General features: G+C 36.7%; 1 protein-coding gene across 12 annotated transcripts in view; it reads right to left on the bottom strand.

Annotated features, from left to right (window-relative positions):
• The window catches only part of ESRRG (estrogen related receptor gamma), a 403755-nt gene that overhangs the window by 37395 nt on the left and 344425 nt on the right, over positions 1-21935 (bottom strand). For all 12 annotated transcript variants that reach the window (XM_066995513.1, XM_066995511.1, XM_048057618.2 and 9 more), the window contains 2 exons: positions 15032-15142; positions 10352-10513 (listed from right to left, as the gene is read on the bottom strand). In XM_066995513.1, coding sequence (XP_066851614.1) covers positions 10352-10513; positions 15032-15142 — 273 coding nt within the window. The remainder of the gene's footprint in view (positions 1-10351; positions 10514-15031; positions 15143-21935) is intronic.

The following is a 21935-nucleotide window of genomic DNA, read 5'->3' on the forward strand; positions in this document are numbered from 1 at the left end:
TTTGAACAACCATATGAGCAGCAGCCATTATATGTTAAACTATTCCCCCTAATCTCTCCAACAGCTAGCTGCTGCACAAAGGCTGCAGATTTGCCCCTGCCTCTTCTCCACCCTCACCACAACAACTCACCACTGTGTTTTCATGCATGACATGTACAGACCTGGTAAGTTTGCTGACTCTACTTTTCAAGTGCTATTTCCATTGAACTTAGAGCCTTCCTTCAGTAGTCGGATCTCATTTCAATATTTGATTTCACCTCATCTCTTAATGCAGCTGATTGAAACTGATGGTGCACAACATGGCAGATGAAAACATTTTGGGGAGAAAGTTCAGAGCTGTACAGTAGAATTTCCACTCATCTATAATACATGTCTTAGAAGTTTGGGCTATAAATCCCTTGGGCAGCCGAACATACTGCCAGATAATTTTCTCTTTATAGAACAGGTTTTCAAACAAAAGGAAGGTTCTGTATTTTTTTACTCACATGGAAAATTACCTAAATACTACTGTCTGCTAGTAACTTTACATAGTATTGAACTTGGACAGAATTAATTTAAGTAATATTGAAGACTGATTTAAAAGTTGCTGCAATAAGTGTTCCATCTAGGTATTTAAATACATTAGCACTCAGTATCTGCATTCTTTGGATTCTCCCGTGTTTCTTTCTCCATGTGTATGTGTACATAAATTAAAGACTGCTCAATAAGAAAGCTTACTAGCAGAGAAGACAGAAGTTCATAAAGCTCTTGTATGATCCAGCTGATGTAGAAGGCGATTACTGCAGACTCATTTTTAAAAACTGCTGATTCTGTTGATCATACTGGATCCAGCCCCGCCATTACAACCCAGCTGCTCCCCCTGCTATTGCTATACTATATATAACCAGGCCCAGGTCACCATGTGCCCTGCCAGAAACGTGCTGACTGGCTAAGGGGGGCCTTGCAATACAGGTAATTAATCCTATTCTAATGTAGGTTAAGCAGGTGTAAAGCCTAACTCATCCAGAGAGAAAGCAGAGGCATCCTCAGAATTATAGTATTTAGCTGGTCTCAGATAACTTTAGGAAACTAGACCATCCTGTGCTGCTGACCCAGTCATACAGGTGTAGATCTGTCTGCTCTAAATCCAGGCTGGGCACTGGTTCTCCTTCTCCTCCCTCCTCTCATCCTGGATTTACAGTATCAACACACATGACTGAAAAGCTGCCCTTCTCTTCCCCACCCATAACAAAGCAAATACAGGTTTGTTGGAGGGTAAGTTAGATTTTGAAGTCACCTGTTTATTTAAAATGCACTAAATGGTTGCCATAAGAGGGCTATGTTGCTCTAATTTTATTTCTGCATTCCCTGCATGTGCTATGATCCTTTCAGAGGCCAATTTAAATAGCATGTAACATTCATGATCTCATTTCTAACAAAGCCTTCACGAATTGCATTGCAATTTTAAAACTCACAAAAAATGTCTTTGTCTGGATGTTCTTTAAACTCTGATTCTGGTTGAAAAGAGATATTTGTGTGTGTGTGTGTGTGTGTGTGCGCGCGCGCGTGGTTTTAGGAGAGGAGTTGTGTAAATACGGCAGTAATACTTCCTGAACCTAAATGATAGGTTCAACTCTGCAGCATTTGTCTCTTCTGCAATTCTCACCTAAGGAATATTTTCATGATTTATCCCAACTTTTGTGGTGTGTTTCTGAGCAAGGCACTTTCCTGCCTTGTGGCCATGAGCTCCCACATACATGCTAGAAGTTGGCCACCCCTGAGGTAATTGTAGAGTTAGGGGAAGTTTGGGAAAGGAAGCCCCCTCAGAGATTATTTTAGAAGTTTGAATTGTTTCATATGGTATGCTCCTAACCGGCAGTTGTTTAATAGGGTTGGCAATTGAACTAAATTAGGGTTGGCAAAATGGAAGGATTCTAAAGAAATAACACGCCTGAAAATCTAACATGCCCACCTATCTCCTCTATGGCATTCCAAAGACCGTCCCACTTGCAAAAGGCCATTGCTGAGGTCTTTGATTTGAATTGCTTACAAAAAGAAAAGAAAAAAAAAAGAAGGAAAACAGAGACTACAGTAAAATTAAAAAGGTTAAGATACATTTATATTTCCTTTCCCCTGGTAATAAGATTAATTCCTTGTTGGTTCCGAATAAGGAAAACTGTTACTGAGTCATCTGCAATTTACACAGGCCTAATCTAGTAAACCCGTTTGTCACACAAGCAGTGGGTACAAAGGTGAGCACTGTTGTCCTCTAAGTGGAAATACTTGCTTCAAGCCTGAGTCTGCGCATTGCTGCCAGGGTCTCTGAGGCAGTGAGTACACGCAGGGGACAGAGCCAACTCTCAGCTCCACGGACAGGCTGACTCCTCATGCGGGTGCATCCCTTTAGGGCCAGATCCTTGAACAACAGGGACGTGCAGAGCACATTTGACTTGTACACCCGTGACAACTGATCCTACCGAAGGCTCTTGGTCTGTCTCTACGGATTAACTGGGCAAAATACCATACGTATTTTCTTTTACAAATTCTGCTTGTAATGCCTGAGAGCTGAATAAAACTCAACTATTTCCTACATTTTTATTTTGCAACTTATTACCCCTCCTCTCTGTGTCGTGTTGTTTCCCCCTCCGCCTCCCCCGTCCCCTTCCCCAGTGTGCTAACGTACTGGATTAAAATGCGTTCCTTTTTTATCACATTTCTTCTATTCAGCATCAACTTAGAACACCTTTAAATGGTGTATTTTCCGTACTTCAGTAATACAATGTCTGCAAGCAGGGAAGCAGGCTGTATAAGTTGATCTACAAGTCAGCTAGGGTAACACAACACTCTTGATTGTGCAAGAAGAATAATAGGGAATGACTGCTGCATCTTTTTATACCCTTGCATTTAAGAATCAAGTAATAGCCATTTTTGTTTACAGAAAGAAAATGAAAAGCACTGGCATTCATTACTGTTGATTTGCTCTCTTTTTATTAATCATTTCTTATTTTTAAAGGGCCACCGGAGTGAACAACATAATGCAGTGGTAAGAAGATATTTACCAATTTAGCACCTCATTATAAAACTACTCAGAAACCTCTTTGTCTCTCGTTTAACATAATAATTATTAGTGGCAACAAAAGTGGATCCCACACTTGCACCGTGATTAGCAAGTGATGAATTTGGGTTGAATATATTGTATTTTGTTAAGTAAACCTTATTATATCCCAAATCCTCAGTCTAAAAAACATCTAATTTTAAGAAAATAATTTCTACCCCTGTTTAAATGCATGTTTCCAAATTAACCAGTGATATTCTATAGAAAACTGCCTCTTTTATGCTTGAACTCTCCAGCTGCCACACAATTTATATCTCTTTCCTCCCCTCTTTGTTTTTCAGCCATTTTCCCTGAATGTCAAAGTCAATTTAGTGCATTTCACTTTGCTGAATAAATCAGAGGCGAAATCCTTGCTAAAAGTGAAAATTTGATTTGCTAAAAGGAGCTTAGGGCAACTATTAATCAATATATCCAGAGTGTCAAAGCTAAGGCCATGATAGACATGCATTCATTTGGAGATTGGTTGAGGCAGATAAAGGGGAACACTGGGGAAAAAAAAAAAAAAAGTGCAACAGCCATACAGTGTAGTGTGTATGTTGGGGGCATGGGTGGAAGGAGAGGACTGTTTAAAAAAAAAAAAAAAAAAGGAAAAAAGGAGACAGTCGGTACTTAAAAGGTGAACTTAATAAAGACGTAAAGTCCCTGTTTTATTCTGATTTTTAGAGACCTCATTTTAATGAAGGATTCTTTTTTTTTTAAAGTAATATGTATGTACCGAGCCAAGTTCTTCTATTACCTCTTATCTCCACTGTTTGCCTTTTTTTGATTTGCTTTTGGTGATGACTATTCTTAAACAAGCTTTTTCAAGAATATATAGGAATTTTAAAGTCAAAACTACCAAGAGTTCCAGATGCTTTTCTAACAGTACCATTTCAGACTTACTGCACATTTATTTTATATTCATGTGCAATTTGCGGGTGATGAGATGTTTATATGTCTTAGAATAAATTCCTTCTTTTTTTTTTTTCTTTCTAAAGATGCCAGAAGTGACTATCCCAGAAACTGAAGTGGTCTTTTTACCCTAGGACATCTATATCCAGTAGTACAAGAAAGTTCCTCACCTCTCCATTGCTGTCTCAATCCCGACCTGGAACCAGTCTTTTCTGATTAGCAGACACACTAAGAGTATGTGCATCTCTATTTGCACACAGTCTACCCCCTTTTCTACTTAAATTGGCAAAATTTTTGCCATTGGCTTCAGTAACAAATCCATCAAGAATAGTCTGTCATCATATCCCAGTTGGATAAATTAAATGATTTTAAAATAAACAAATGGACTTTTATGTAACTACCCTTTTCCCACACTGCAGGTTCCTTTTTTTTTTTTTTTTTCCAGTAAATGATGAGACTGTGGACATATTCATTCATATATTTTCCTAGAAATCCGACCTCCTTCCAGTCAAAATTTGCAAATTCTCAGTGGTACTATTTTCAAAAAATGTGAAGGAAAGAAAAATACCACCATTTCTATCACTTTAAATGATATTAAAAGCACTGATGTAAACAGTGGGATAGATGAACTGTTGACATTTTAGGCACATTGCTGATCTATACTGCTCAGAGTAGCTGGAATCAGCATTGTGATCTAAACCCTGGCAGTGCTGGCCGATCCATGCTAATGTTCAAAAATAAACCCAACAGTCAATTGCTCATTTCCTATATTGTACAATTTAGTGACTGAGGTGAGGGTAGTCTGTAGCTTTTAAGAAACCTTTTGGATGGAATTTCTACCTGTAAAGCCCAGTGCCCCTCAGATGGTGTATGTCATACAGGTTGTGAGTTCAGGAACATTTCTGTCATATGAAAAGCATGCCTGATTTCCATAATTAGTGCATATTTGTAGAAGAGGAGAAAAGCAGTGGGCTTTTGCTGAACAGAAGGCAAAGAGAACTTGCAAAGCGTCCAAGATAGCACACTGATAAAGGGCGGGATGTCCTGATTCCCCAGGAGGCTCAAGTTATTATCACTACAAACCGCCTAGTCAGCACGAAACAGCTCATACTCCATTCCACGTTACATGAGCATGTAACATCACATTTACATGCCCACCTGTCTCTGGAATAGGGTGACCCTGCGGCAGGGGACACTGAGATAGCTTAGTGGGCCTTACCATGTTGTCTGGAACGGTCCTCAATTCAGCTGGCAGCACAAGAGGCTTCAGAAGGCCTCAACCTCAGCAGAAACAACAAATTTTACAGCAGCACGGTATGGACATAGAGAAAGACATCTATCCTCCTTGCAGAGCTGATATTCTGTGTTAGCTGCTCCAATTAACAACCCAGAGAAGGATATGGAAAACAAACAGGATGTTGGCTATAGCTAAAACATATATGATTATAAACACTGGCTAGTTCCAACATACAGCCTGTCTTCAGAGTCCTACCAGCATTAACACTACCATGAAGTGTGTACCCAGTTCGTATCTGCATGGATGTACCATGTATGCTTCCTTGAACATTAGCTTTCCAAAAGTGACTATGGTCAACTTTTTCTCTGTACTTTTACCTACATGGGGCAGCATTTCTGTAACAAATGATGAGTAAAGGGCATTTCGGAAATGACAACTCTGCAGCAAATCATGTTCCTGTTCAGTATTAAAATGGTAAAGCATACCCCTGAGAGCTGCTCTGGAAACGAAAGCTTAAACATTGTCCTCCAGAAAGAGTATGCCGGAACAATAATGTTTCATAAAACATTAACATTAGCACTAAAATATTCAAAACATCCTTGGATTTGCTCCATCAAAATCATGCCTTTTTTTTTTTTTTTAATACTGGCACCAGTGGCAGTATCAATTTCTAACCATTCCCTTTCTTAAACACTGTTACTGCTGAACACTGAACTGTTACACAGTTGAAGACAAGCAGGCTTATTTTACTAAATAATGTAACTAGTTATTTTTGATGTATTAGTCTGATTTACTGTTTCCAAACAAATTTTTCATTTTAAGTGCAAAAAGTTGATTTCTATGGTCTGTTTGATGTTTTTTCATGCATGCAAATTTTTTAGAGAACATTTTGTCTTTAGCTTCCTGTTATGCACATTTTTAAGAGCTTAATGTTTCCTGCTTCCACTTAATATGAAAAGAACATTGCACATTTTTGCTGAATGTCAATGAGATAGTTACATTACAGAATTCATGTCTAAACGACTCTGAAACTGTGACTAGGTATCAGCAGAATTCCACTCCATACCGGAAAAGAACTTAATTAATACAATAGACCCAAAATAAAATGGATCCTCCCCAAAATACAAAGCAAAGAGTGGGAAACTCAACCACCAGTAAATATTGAATTAAGCATGTCTCTCTTATTTAAGTGAGACAATAAAACAAAACAAAATAAAAGTCTTGCAGAGGTTTCAGAAATATATTTACAATTTATTTAGGTCAGTTAATAGGGGTTTTGTCTCATCAGGCAGGAGATGAAGCAGCATCAGTCTCTCCCTAAGCACCTTCAGTATTTTACTAACGAAGTTACAGTACATCGGAATATTTTAATCTGACACAAAGAACAACAATAGATCTGACTGCCGGGCTGATAATCTTCTTATCACACCCTGTGAAACCTAGCTCTAATATTTGACTGAGCCTCCATTACTCGGCAACACATTCTAAAAAGGCCAACAATGGAGAGAGAATGAAGTGGAGTGTGGAAGTACCTCCATATCTACATAAAAGAGATTAGAGGCGACAGCGTTCCATTTTACAGCTCAATCATATTGTGTTAGCATGCGCTTATCCGAGCGCGGATGAAATTGAAAGAGAAATAAAAAAGAGTCAGGCAGATAGGAACCAGAAAAGCGAGGCATGAGCAATTTCCAAGGATATAAAAGGATGCTAATGGCGGGGCCCTGTCATTCTTAAAAAGGGCTATTAGGGCACCATCATCTGTTCTTGTGCCCTTACACTCCTCTAACTAAAGTCAAGCATTTCCTAATGCCATTGTGATCTTTTTCTTCTTCAGATAAGACATGGTCATGTTTCATAACAACACACTTTCCATTTATTTGATTTATAAATGCAAGGAGACTAATTCTATTTACTGATAAAGGCTTTCCATATATATTTTTCTTTCAATATTTCCTTTTGTGGATGGCATAGACTTTTTGTTCAATAAAAGCAACTATTGCAAATGTTTCCAACAGCACAAAAGTACTAATGATTTTATGAAAGCATTTGAAGTTTGTATAATTTTAAAACAATTTTTAGTCTTGTGACTGCAACGGGAAATCGTTGACTATAGGAGAATGCATGCTGCATTATTACCATTTTATAGATAATCTCACTAAAAAGACTTTGTGTTAGAACAACAAAAACATTACTTGGTTCTCTTCCACAAATACAAATTTTATTTTTAATTGCAATGCTTTACAGCCAAGATCTTTATTAGTTATTATAATATATATGGGCCTGTAATTACACTGAACTTTAAGAAATCACTATAGAAAAAGATTTGCTGACTGCTGATTTGCTGTGTTAGGCACAAATTCACTACAGGTATAATTAATCGATTCCAAAAGATGTACTCCGAGGTCTGCTTTACTAGGTCCACTAAACTGCAGAGAACTTGCATGCAATTTGCACCTTTTTCTAACTCATCCTCCTTCCAGTTCAGTTCTGCTAATGCCTACGGTAACATTTGTTAGCTTAGACAACAGGCAGATAGCACCAGGCTGGGCTTTTCTACAAGTTGTTTTGTGCCAGACATCAGCTGAGCTTAGGCAGTCCAAGTTCAACAGCACTCCATCATTCAAAACCAAGCTACAACAGCTCATCACATTTGCCCTTTACCATGTCAAGCCCTTTTGAATTTTGATTTTTGTGATCAAGTGCTAGACAACAAACACAGGTTTTATCACTGCCCTCTCAGAAGCTCAGAAGGCTTATGAAGCCTTTTTTTCCCTGTTTAGTGCTTTATCTTTTTCCCCATACCTAAGTGGGGTCAAGTGAGTAAACTTACACGTGGTTTTGCCATGGCAGGTGTGCTTTTGAGTTTACCTTGTAATAACGGGCTGCCTCATGTCAGAAATATTCCTCAACCAGTTCAGACTGCAGACTTTAAATTTGCAATGCCACTTTACAGCATCCAATAGCTTTTTCATGCTAGCCAAAGCCATCATTTTAAAGGCCGTTCAGTCTCATCCCTCTGCTCTTTCTACCCCTCCAGTCAAATCAAAGCTATGTAACACATTCACAAATCAAGCTGACTAAAGTTTCCTTGCAACTACTCTGGAGTGTGACTGACTTCTTTCAGAACTATTCTATTTTGGTTAAGGTGATCTAGGTATCTTCCAAAGATGAAACTCAAACTCACCTGTTTAACTTATTTTGACTTAATTCGGGGTGCTTTATTAGCAACCAGTGTAAGACAAAGTAGCTAGTATAATACAGAGTGATGTTTAAATTAGTTTACAATTTGCCTGGGCTCATCTAGAACTGCTCTGAACAAAGCCATTCAGAAATGTCAGCTGTGTTCCTAACCACTGTAACAAATTGTTGCCTGAACGCTGCACACCTAATGACTTCAAATTAGCTTCACTGCGATATTGCCTGACAGTTCGTTACGACTGTTAGCAACATAGCTGGTGTATCATGACCAATAAATTGGTTTCAGTGTGGGCTGGGAAAGGGACTTCCATCAATTTGATTAAAGAAATTACTGTAGCATTCAAAGCATAAAGACAAACTAGTTTAAGGAGACAGAAATAAGTTAACTGTACCAGAAAAAACATTGCTTGTGAAACAAAAGCTTGTTTATACACCATTTGCAGCACAGAGAATGACTAAATTTCAACTGTGTGCCATACTGACTATTTGGGAATCTGTAGGCTGTTTTCTCCTGTCTGAATCAAAATAAATTTCCATAAACATACACGTTATTTTATTAGTACATTGTGTTAGTATTTATATTTATCTAAGATGACCCAAAAGCACCTACCAAAAGAACTGAGGCCTTGAGCTGGTTAACACGAATTATAAAAAAAAAGGAAGAGCCAGTCCTTACCTGAAGTTTGTTTGTACTATCATAAATGTCAAAGAATCGTAGGAAGAAAGTAAAAGATTGGAGTATAGACACTATGCTCCCCGTTTGAATGAATGAAGAAGATTCAAGGCTCTCACTGTTCTACTTTGTTTCTACAAATAGGAGGCTATTTTTGTGATTTCTTTGGATACTGGAAATAAAATACATTTAGCTTTGATAAACAGACAACAGACTGCAATATTTATTCTATCACTAATATTGCGGTATCCCAAAATCATATATAAAATGACGACGTTGTATTACTCAGAGGAACTAAAGGATATCAGTTCTTATGTTCAATAAGGCTTCACTGTCGAAATTAGAAAACTAATGAGCTGATGAAAACACATAAACATGCCCACTCATCTGCTGGACTGGAAAAATACCTCAAGAAACAAGAAAAAAAGCCAATATTTTCTGTGTAACTTTACCATTTGTGAAAGGTGACAGACTGACAACCCTGGAGACTCTCTACGAGCTTGTCTATTTGCCCTCAGAAGAAGCACAAATACCTCAGCACTGAGTGAAAAGAAAATATACCTCAAACGTTATCTGAAGAAACCGCTAACCTTGTGAGAGAATACTTCTGATGACTGCTTATCTGGCTAAGAAGGGTGCCAGTTAGCTTTACAAACATCAAAACATTTAAGAGATGTAGAGCCCAGCCCATTTCATACAGACCAAGGAACTACCAAGATATTGGAAGAGACCTTTTGGTACAATTCACATCTTTCTACGGAACTGCTGGAACAATCCAGTTCTCACGCTAGTCTGTTCAAGGAAGAGAACAACTCCTCCGTGTCATGCTAAAATACAACTGAATTTTTGCACCTCCTCCAGTCAGTATAAGATAGTGCAGCCTTTATGGAATAGAGCAGCTAGACTACATTCGACTCCTGCTGAATCATATGAGTGCAGAGTGCTTATACTACCCTTCCTACCAGGATAACGCTCTGGATAGCAAGTTTATCTTAGTACATGAAAAAAAATAATTTCACTGAACAGCATGTGGAACTTACAATCACGGTTATAATCATAGTAAGAATAATACCATTTCCAAGAGAAGATATAGTATCATCTAACCTATGTCCAATGTGAATAAGCTGGAGCCTTAAGAAAATTTTATTCATTGTAGTGAGAGAACAAATCTTTCTTTTTTTTTTTAACTAGAGCATAACAACAGATGTGATGATTTACGTACTTCATTTATTTGCAATAAATACACTATATGTACCTGGAATATGCTTAGCCCATCCGATGATCACCACCAGTTCTCTGTCTGCCAGGTCACAAAGAGTGGTAAGTGCTTTGATGTCACTGTCTGGAACAGTGGGGTCAGGCATAGCATAGATCTTCTCTGGTTCAGCCACCAGCAAATGGGAGACAATCTTGTTATCTGTAAAAATGGCCCAGAACAGTACAAGATCACCAGTAGCATCATTCTGCTTTTTAAACAGATGGCTCACATTTCAAAGTGCACAAGAATTTGTCTTAAGATACCGGACCTAATTAAACCTTATTGTAATTTCACTGGCTTCTACAAGCAGTTACAGCACAGACAAATCTGATCCATTAACAATGTTCATCGAGCTAGACGTGTATGTTCTTAAGAATGTAAATTTAATGGAATGTAGAAATACGTGATCACCTCTTAATATCAGAGTACAAACTGTAGAAAAATCTTCATGCATTAGAATGTATTTTGGACTGTGCAATCGGAAAAGTTTTGCCTTCCTCTAACTACCTGAAAAAACCCCAAAGGCACTGGTATTTTTTGAGAAAGGAAATACCACAAGCAATTAGTCAATCACTGAAATTTGCAGTGTTTGTCAGCGATTTCAACAACCATTCTCCATTTCAGATATCCCTGTTGAACAGCTGTAATAGAAACGATGTCAGGACTTTCTCAGTGCTTATTATTCTATATATTATGGGTATTGAGCCTGTTACAAAACTAATAATGAATCTGTGCACTTTGGGGCCTATCTTGTGAGAAAAGTGGGGGTGTTGTCACATATCTGCTTTTCAGTGAAACACACAAATTAAGATTCACGTATACAATCATCTTATTTAATTATAAATGTATAAAAATAATATAAATATATTTAAAATAGAGTAATGATCTCTCATTTCTAGCAAGGAAGAGCTATTAAAGTCAATGAAACTAAAGAGTGCAAAACTAAGGAAAGTAACAAGGATGCAAATCCTACCTTTAAAAACTGGTTTTGTGCAAAGAACGATGCTTTATCATATGCACACACTTACTATTTTTACCTAAATATCATTTTCATTTGTATGTTTAAAATCTACTTTTTCATCCACATAAATTATGAAATTTATTTGGAATAATCAATTAAGTTATAAGGAAAACCAAAAACAAAGAATAGAAGAGCCAGGAGGATTTACAACACAGAGTTGTTATTATATACTATATAAGTAGGATAAACAAAAAACGAGCATTATAGTCACATGGAGAAATAATGGAAATATCTTATCTGCATACAGGAGCCTGATTTGTTACTCTCAGAACACAGAACTGAAAAATGGGAAAAGAACTAATTCATTAAACCTCCTAATATAGCATAGATTATTATAACTCCAAATGTATTTACATTTGTACCTTTTTATGGTAGGTACATCTTCTGACCTCAACTGCACCACCAAAATTTCAAGCCCAAAGAACGCTCTTCAGAGAATTTACAGTAAGCTGTTTCTTATGATAAAGAGTCACGGGGGCTTGATATAAATGGGATTCCACTGGGAGAAGGTGCAAAATATTTTCTGACTGCAGAGCAAGCTGCTAGAATTAGTGTTATTTTCCTTCTGCACTTAAGTCACAGGCTGGACCACACTGTCCTCCTGTGGGGGAACTGCAATGGAAGCTTGCCCAGGAGTGTCGGAGGGGCTCCCTACCAACCCATGACAGATTTCCATAAAATACTCACTTGATTCTGATTTCTGATACTTTACGGCTCGTTTGTGGCATAGGCTCCTTGATTCTGATCTACTGTCTCTACAACTTTTGCCTTATTCCAGATTTGTGTGTCAGAAGTTGTGATATATGTTAGGCTTTCATAAAATAAGTGCAAGAGCCAACTGGAAACCATCACATCACGCATGTTTTATTACAAGGGGATATATTCATGTTTTATAGGAACTATGCCAACTGAGTAATTCTTGATCTCAATATTCTACTGATTATCAAACTGATTAATGAGAAAATCTATTCTTATTTAAAGATGACAGATGGTAGTTTTAACTTATATTGCAAACAGCCTTTGCATGTTTTTTTAATTTTTAAAGTCTTTCCTTATGATTTTGAATTTCATACAGAAAACATCATGTTGTAAGAGAGAACAGATAATGTTGCTTCTTCCCAAATTCCTGAATCTGTATACCTTTTGAAAATTAGGATAAAAGTACTTTAATATCAAAACATATCTATGAGGACTTCAACTTTGTATTTTTTTTAACTAATGATAAATAAATGAAGAAGCACTCAGGTCCCTAAGTTCTGTTGTTTTTTCCATGTAAACAAAAGAAATGGCTAAAGAACCTCTTTTATATTTTTTTTAATGAGTTTCCTCATCAATGATTCTTCTGCATACAATTCGGGAATATCGTATATTTTGGTTTATGACTCACAAAATCTCAAATTCTTTTATTTTCCCGATCAGCAAGATCTACAGGCAGGCCATGAGATTTCATGGTGAAGTTGGAAAAAGCAATATAGGCCAGAAGTAGGTCTAGGAAAGATCCTCCAAACAGCTGTTATTTTGCTAGAGGGAAAAGAGCTACATATACATGTATGTAGCTCAGCATGCCTGCGTGTATTCTACACGTATGCATGTATGAAGCATATGCTAGAATATGGCATAGAAAAATTCTGACTGTACTCAGAAAGCCCCATCACTCAGGAAATTGAATAGCCATGAGCACTGTTTCTAGGTAAATCTTATTTAATGTTTCCCTAATTAGAATCAATAGAACCCAATTTTCATTCCTGTGCCTTTGTTATGCACAAACTATCAGTCAGGGTCCAGAAAATCTCCCAGGCTACTTCCACACAAAACCGATTCAACTCTTTCAAGTCCTGACACTTATCTGACAGGATCTGAAAATTAAGTTTTATAAATGTTTGTTACAAAAATGTTTGTAATTAGACAAGCTGAGGAAAATGAAAGGAGGCATTTAGACAATGAGTAATGATTTACAAGGAGGTTGGTTTATCTCTGACAAACGGAGCTTACAGAAATTGGTGTAGTTATCATCTTAAAGGTAATGTAATGTATTACTTCGCTACTTTGCAGTAATCTTGGGTTTACACAGAGATTCTTGTATTTGAGTACAACAGTGTTAACCTCGTTCACATCAAAGGGCTTGTTTTTGTTTTTTTTTCCCTGTTTGGTCTTGGCTTTTTGGTTTGCTAGGCTATCATCATTTCTACTCAATGACAATATCAAGTAAATGAAAAACTGACAATCTGTGCACCCAGGAAAACTAAACCTCTAATGAAATTAAGCATTAGAGTTTATTAAATTTTATTGTATTATCAGAAAGTTTTTATTATAATGTGCAAAATCTGCTTAGTGCAGCCCTAGATTGTATTTACAGAACGGTGGGACAGCTTATGTAGGCTGAGTAGAAGATGCCAGATTGGACAATTGAAGGAATATAATCAGCATAATGTTTTTTGGAAAGGCAAAAGGAAACTATGCCATATGTTCACTTAAGCCTTAATTTTATGTAAAACTGGCTGTTTTTTCTTTGACACAGCTAAAATGCCCTTTCACTTACAGTTCAAAGACTGTTTATTTGCTCTCCAGATCCCCATATGCTCAAATGTATTGTACACAGCACTGTCCCCTACTGGGGAACACAAACTGAAACAATTGCACTTTCCATACAGCCAGGTATTTTCAAGAGCCTATAAATGACGTGTGTGTTGTCTTTTTCTGTCAGAGGCATGGGTGCAGAAGAAAATGCAAGAGAAGGAATTTCCTCTCCTTATTTCTCTGGTTTATTTCTCTATTTTAAGAGCAAATTAACCTTCATGACAGAAGCAACTGAATGTGCGAATTCTGATTTGAATTTGAAAAAGTTTACAGCATTTGATAGAGAGTGTATGCCTTTGCAGGGCAATACACTAGCCTCTTGCACTACAGCTATAATGCTATTAAATTTACTTCATGGAATTAGTACAGTCACTGCTTGAGTTTATATAAGCTGCAAAGCAAAACCCCTAACTATTTTTAGCTAATCGCAAAGAGGATGGAACTTGTATTTTGGCAATGAGATGATCATCTCTCTCTCTCTTTTAATTTCAGCCTGGCAAGATACAATCAAGGACATCATTAAAACAAAACAAAACAAAAAAAACATCATGCTTATAAGGGTACTAGAGCCCTAACTACCAATCTATGCTTGTTATTAGTGTGGCATATTGCTGTTTTAATCTAATGCTAGGTAGTGTATTAATCTATAGGTATAAATTAATGAGGCTCTTAATGTATTTTCATTGGGAGGTTGAGCAGTCAAACTCATTTAGTTAGTGAAAACCACAAAAATCACTTTCTTGTGAAATCTGAAACTAGAAGCTTCAATGAACTAATGATCACAGTATGAACCATTTTATGTACCACTGAAAATAAAGATAACCCGTAAATGTAAAATTTGCACTGCATAAACCATGCTTTTATACACTTCCACCTGTAAAAGTATTCTTTGTTCAACTCCACTTGAGAAAGGATGAGCATATTTAAAACAAAGCATGTTAACAGCTAAATGTCTATAGGGTTATGGCAATATATTCTGCCCAAAATCTTGTACCAGTCAGAAGAAGGAGCTTAGCAAAAAGGGCTAGGAGTCAATACCTAGTCTTGAAAGAGAAACTTCAAATATTTGGAGTACTCACATGGCTTTTTTGCTGGCTGAACTAGCTGAGGGTTCAGGTATGGGCTATTCTCTGCATCTATTCTGCGCTTGTACTTCTGGCGACCTCCACGTACTCTGTCTAGGCGGACACCTGCATTGGGAAAAATAAGCAAACATGCCATTAAATATATTATGAGGATGCCCTTAATATAACAATCTTCCATCTCCTGCCTTCCAAGATTTATTTAAAACGTGTACTAATTTCAAAAGAGTAATTTTAGAAGCAAGGGAAAGCAACACTACACGTATTTGCAAGCTGTTTAGATTTTCACACATGCAAGACTAAGTATACAACATAATTTCCTGTCCGTTGAAAACCATTTGTTAATTTTTACATAATATTAAACACAGCTAATGAGGTTAGTTTCCATTTGAAAGAGTTTTGAGTCTTAAGTCTTCTTTAGCAGAAGCAGAACTTCAAAGCTGTAATAAACACCATGGATATACAAGGCAAACATTATGAGTAGAGAAATACAGAGAATTAGAACTTTAGAGACAACTGGTGTTGTAGACAGTCTAGGCAGTCAAAAGCAATACTTTTAGTTACCATGACTAGAGGACAAAAAGTAAATACCTTAGTTAAATAAGAATGTATATGTGGATTAAAGACCCAAAGTGGTTCATGAGAGTTTGAAAGAAATTGTATGGGTGTTCATTTAGATGTCAGCAACGATTAATTAACATGTGTGTTCTACTTCCAAATTGTTCATTGCTTCAATAAAAGCATTCTGATACTTGTTTTGATCAGATATATGGGAGTTTACTTTCCTGAAACAAACTATAGCTGCTCTCATAGACAAAATGAAGAAGGGGGGGGAAAATAAGGATGGTAGGTCCTACAAAACAACGAAGTATTTTTATTTCCTTCTGAGTCACCCAGATGGATTTCCCAACAACCACGAAAAATGTCAGTATAACCAAGTAGTAACACAATGCTGAAGTTGAAAAACTCAGCATCTATGCAGGGCAATAGGTCAAGTAATACCAAGCGCAACATTTGTCCCTGATGACACGGATTTAACTACACAAGAATGCAAGGACATGTTACATATCAATGATCCCTGCAAGTGATGGAATAAAGTGCAGCTCACTTTCTCACTTTGCTTTTCCTCTTCCATTTTAGCTCTCCTCCCTCTATCTTTTCTATTGCCATTATTGTGCCCTACATCTATATTACTTCTTATCTCCTTGTACTCTTTCTTACAGGAAATAACTCCAGAACTGGCTTCTGGACTGCAGACAAGCTACCACCAAAAAATTTACAGTATAAACTGTATAAACTGTAAACCGCACAGCAAAAAGAAGACACCACAGAATTTATGTGCTGCTCATCAACCTGCACTGGTAGTATACAGTCTAGTTACCAGGAAACATCTGTCACTCCTCTTTCATCCTAAAAAAAAAAAACAAAGAGGATTTGGTAGAAATTTGAGGGGTTTGGTTGAAAAAAGCCATTTTACCAAACAGCCAGGAATTCAAGGCCAACTGTTTGTTTTGTTTTTGATTCTTCTTGTTTTCTCTCTCTTGCTTTTTTCCTTTTCCTGTTCTCTCTCTCACTCTCTGAGCTGGCATGACACCAACCTACCAGAGCACTCCATAACTGAACCGAGGATGATGGACTTTAAAGATCTAAATTTGTGCTCCTCTGTTTGGCGTGAAGGCTTTGCACACATGGTATTCTCATTTGCCTTGAGGGGCTGTTAATATGTGGAAAAGTTAGAAACACAGCAAATACTTGGCTTAAGGTCCCAACCAATGCCTGTAAGCATAAAGCAGTGCATTGGATACAGTAACAGTGCTCAACACTTTTTGCTCACCAGGACATTGCATATTGATCACCTGTATTTCACAGTGAAATTTCATTCAGTTTACTGTAGAAGTGTGTGCATTTCATTCCCCAAACTCAAGAAGTGTATTTCGTATTGTACTTTACCAATAACATTTTTGGGAATCACATTATATAAATAAAACTAACCAACCACATACAGAAACAGGCCAATATATAATTATGAATGAAATCTTATTTATACTATTTATAAACTTAAGACTGATTGTTGGTCTAAGCTATTTGATACAAATTCAGAGTTATTCAATCAACAGTTATTTTTCTTTGGTTTTAAAGATCTCTTTAGAAATGCATGAACTACAACACCACTTTAAAAATTGATAGTCAAAAACTTTTCAGAGCTAGTGCTAGCTCAGTGTTTTCCATCCTTGAATCGGAGAGTTTGAGCTATATGCAAAGAAAATGACACCTGGGACAATACACTGCTGTAAAAACAAACCGCAGAAGACCAAGGTTTGACAATTGAATATTCAGAAATAGGCAAAGGATTAGAACGAGCCATGTGGTATTGGTGGGATTATGAAGAAGACTGCCCAGAATTTGAAGAAAAGCAGATAGAAAATGATTTCTGCATAATTCAGATGTCATCCTTCTTTCTGTTTGGGAGCAGATTTCATAGTGATAAAAGATGGATAGCATCAGATAGAAGCATGTTTAATCAAAAAGAAATGGAACTGAAGCTTTAAATTAAAATAATATAAATCTACCAAGATGAACGATTTTTATTTTTTTTTTATCTCCTTTGCATTTGCCTAGATTCAAGCCATTCACATACTCAATGGAAGGAAACACAGACAAATGTTGCAATAGCAAAATTATTTGTAGATACATGAACTCACCTATATACATATATATACTGGTATCTACAGCTTTTTTTTTTTCTTTTCTTTTTTTTTTTTTTTTAAAAAACGAGAAATATTACGATTCTAAATAATTCAGGAATAACAGTATTAAACATTTTTAAATAACATAACTAATTCCTGTTCTAATGTGAAATGATTTCTGATAACACAATAACAACAGAAAATAAATTACAGGTTGATAACCCTTTCATTAAAACTGATAAGGAGGTTATCATCATTTTAGCTTCTAAGACTTCCTCTCTCCTAATGCCATTACAAAATAACTATTTTAGCATCAATTTCTGATAATCTAACACACCCTAACTGGTATGTTACTTCCCAAGTGTCATTAAAGGAGTAAACACAATACAAGACACTCCTTAATAAAGGATACCAACCTCATATTTGGTAAAAACTTATCAGAGTTTGGAAGATAGCAAACTGAAACCCAGAGGTTCCTGGGTAGGTATACATTTCTATACATTTTCCCCTGCAATTTCTATAGCTTGCATAAGATAATTCATTACAAAAAGATGCATTTGTTTGCTCTCAAGATGGTAATAGATGATGCCTTCTTTGTTAGAAAAATGAAGGAAAGAAAGAAAGGCAATTTTGTCCACATAGATCTTCATTTGGGAGGAGGGTTTTAACATCTTGATCACCGAGGTAACTGCTATAATTTAACACATATTCTTTACTCAGATTACTAAAGAGGATATTGTAGCACCTAGCTGTAGTACAGGGTGAAAGAAGTTAAGCAGATTTCTGATTTCACTCTATCAGTATCCCCAGCTGCAAAGTGAAAAGAAAGATACTCATCCCACCCATATAAACTAACGTCAGATCTTGGAACGGCTTGCACTGCAGGTATTATCATTACAGTTGTTAAGGGTCAAAATATCCATTAGCGTCAGTGAACAAAGCTCCGCTGAAGAGAAGAAAGTTGACTCTTCACATTCCCCAACACTGAGCTTCATTTTTAAATTCCTCAGTAGAAAAACAAAAACAAAAGCCCAAATGAGAAAAACATGGGTGACCACAGGGAGTCTTATTTTGGTATCCAGAGAAGTAACAGGACTGCTACCAGTTATAACGTGATTTCAACAGGCAAGTTCAACACATTCACTTTACATCTTAGGACAAGCCCAACTCATGAACTCTTCTGTTCAAGAATGATGCGTAATAATGCATTTTGGCATGATTAACAAAGCTCAGAGGATAAGGATTAAACTAGAACTATAATATATGGAGAGATGGAAACTATGTACATCACAGCAATTGCTACATTTTTTTTTTTTTAAAGAAGGTAATTACAAATACTAATACAAAATAAGAATTTCTCCACCTGACCATAAGGAAAGAAATGGTCTCATAGTTACTACACTAGCTTCTACAAAAAAGGTTCACATCCTGTGTTCCTCAAACAATCTTTCCAGGACTTTCTGTCAAAAGCTCACCAATGTAGAACAAAGTGATATTGGTCTGTCACTCTGAAGTGAAAGCATCCTCATAGTCATCCACACAAATAACCGAAGACTAGAGCTGATGTACAAAGTGAGCTACACACCAGGTATTTCAATCCAAACAAACTTAACACAGGCAAACCTGAACTCTCTATTTTCTCCCTTTTTTCATCTATTCCTCCCTCACCAATGCTATTGCAAATTATTATTCCTTTTCTGTAGTCCTTGTCTCACACAGCCCTGAAGCAGTCATGTGTGACAGGTACCCCACTGTGACCAGTGCTATATAATCAAAAAGATTGCCCTTGTCCCAGTACATCATTCGTTTTGTGATTCAGGTCCTCCGTATGATAATCATACTTAACCGTCTAATATTTTTCCACATAGATCCAAGCCACATCCAAAGTATATCATTTATTCCCTCATAACTTGCCTTTCTTCCTCTTTTCTGTGCCCTTCTTCTTACCATGGATGCAAGCCTCCAGCACTCATTCGACCACTTGTCCCACAAATGTTCTCCTCCTTTGCATTGAACACTTACACTCACAGGAAATCCTCAGGCTGACTTGCAAAGCATTTGCCCACGCGTTCAGATCAAGACCTACCAATACCAGGACTGCCTATAAGAAACTGCTTACTGTCTGTAATCTGGGATTGCTTTTCATTTTGGAAAAAAGTAAATCTATTTCGCTTAAATATGAACTAGTACCTGAGTAAGTCAAATCTCTCTCTCTTTTTCCACTACATCAGCGGAAAGTAGAGATCAGAACCAAGCCTCTTTTGACCTAAGGAAGTTTCAAATTCTGCTTCCTTTCCATACCCCTACCTCATAAGTGAGTTAGAGTTAGCAGATGTGTTCTATGCCAACGCTCTTCTGGCAAGCTCCACCTCTAACACAGCACTCTACATGTACTAAACATATTCCCATCACGTTTTCTAGGATATGTAACTGGGTAAAGATCCATTTTCTACAGATGCTATAAGATTCCCAGCATTGCCTTACATTCTTAAATTCTGTAGTGCAATTTATAAGAATGGATTCCAGGAAAACTGCATCTTGCCAAGCTTTAGAGGAACATCAATAGGAGAGGCCAATAAATAAATAAATGAATAAATAAATAAAAATATTATCAGCAAAACTAGAAACAGCAAAAGGAATTTTAATGGCAGGTTCTGATGTGGTTCTCCTTTGGGACAACATCTTGATAGGGTGTTCCAGTTCAACATGAACACACTGTGCCTGTTCATAAGTTTGCTAGGTAAACTTGGGTGAATATTATAAACTCTGGGTTTTGCATATTCACAGAGAAATGGAAAAACTGTTGATTTTTCTACCATGAATACAGACGGATGTATCCAGACAAAGAACACATGGTCATCTAGTTACTTTTTAGACAATTCAGTGATCTCTGTAGTTTGGGATTAGAGAAGTGTCAGGCTACTGCATTAACCCTGAAGTTTGAAAGATCTGCAGGGGAACAAATAGTTGCACTTTAAACCACAAAGGATTTTCTCAGACTAGTGGAAACACACAGTCAGTAACACAGCATGAAGAAAAAGAGTAATGTGAGCTATCTTTTCTTCTAGATCTGCATATTTGTTTTATGTGCTGAATTATAAGGATGCCAGAGAGCTTTTGAAATCTGTTTACAAAGTATTTAGATAATACCGTATGCAGGTAAAAAGTCAGCTAGACATGTAAAATATGTGTCCGTTAGGCAGGCAATATTTTGAAAACAGAGTCCTAAGTCATCAAAGAAGATAAAAGCTATGGCTCACATTAAAGCTTTCCTGATCTACAGCTGAATTAACAATTAGCAGGGGAAGGCTTTAGTGTCTTGCCTTCTGATAGCTATCTGCACTATTAAACACATTACTTAGTGTAGCAACAGAAGTCTGAAAATCATCCTCCTACTTTTCATTCAGTCAGCATCAAAAAATATTTGTTAGTATGGAATAAAATTGGCTGTCCTCAAGAAGTGCCTATAAAACAATTTTGTTTAGGAACCTGCCCATATAATGCACAGAAGGACAAGCCAGTGTTTATTACTTTAATATCAACCTTGCTCTGTGACTTTAAGATGCTTAATTTATCTGTTCCTCTGACAAAGATTTGCAACAAACTATTAGCCAAAATAAAGGAAAAAGTATCCGCTCAACTGTAAACATTCAGTGATTTTTTCCAGGTTGAAAAACCAAATGAGAAAAATATCCAGTTCATAAAATAGTGTGTTCAAAATAATGTTTCATTTCAGATTTTTCCCATGTTTAATAAACAAAAATGTTTCTAGGCAACCAAACATAAGTAACATTTTGGCAAATCCATTCTTTTCTTGCAATGATGAGATGAGGACAGATTTTGCTATAGGAACTGAAAAAAAAAACTCTGGTTAAAGCCCAGAGGTTTATTTTTGTTGTTGTTGTTGTTTTTTGTGTGTTTTGGTTTTGTTTCATTTGTTTGACAAAAGAACTGATAGATGTGTTACTTACACAGCTCAGTACTCAATCTCTCTTGAAAGGAACATTAACTTTGCATGAACCAATCATCTACATGCTGAACTTTAGTGCACTGTCATTTCTGCATTAAAACATAAAAGAACATGCATAAAATCCACTTCGTTTTCTCATGCAAATTAGATTTTGTGTAAATAAATTCTATTATTTCTTAGCACAAGTGGTCTTCAGTGAAGAATGTTCACATGAAGAAAATGTGAAATAAAATGTGTAAGAATG

This window comes from Anser cygnoides, chromosome 3 (genome assembly GCF_040182565.1).
Source record: "Anser cygnoides isolate HZ-2024a breed goose chromosome 3, Taihu_goose_T2T_genome, whole genome shotgun sequence".
Lineage (NCBI taxonomy): Eukaryota > Metazoa > Chordata > Aves > Anseriformes > Anatidae > Anser > Anser cygnoides.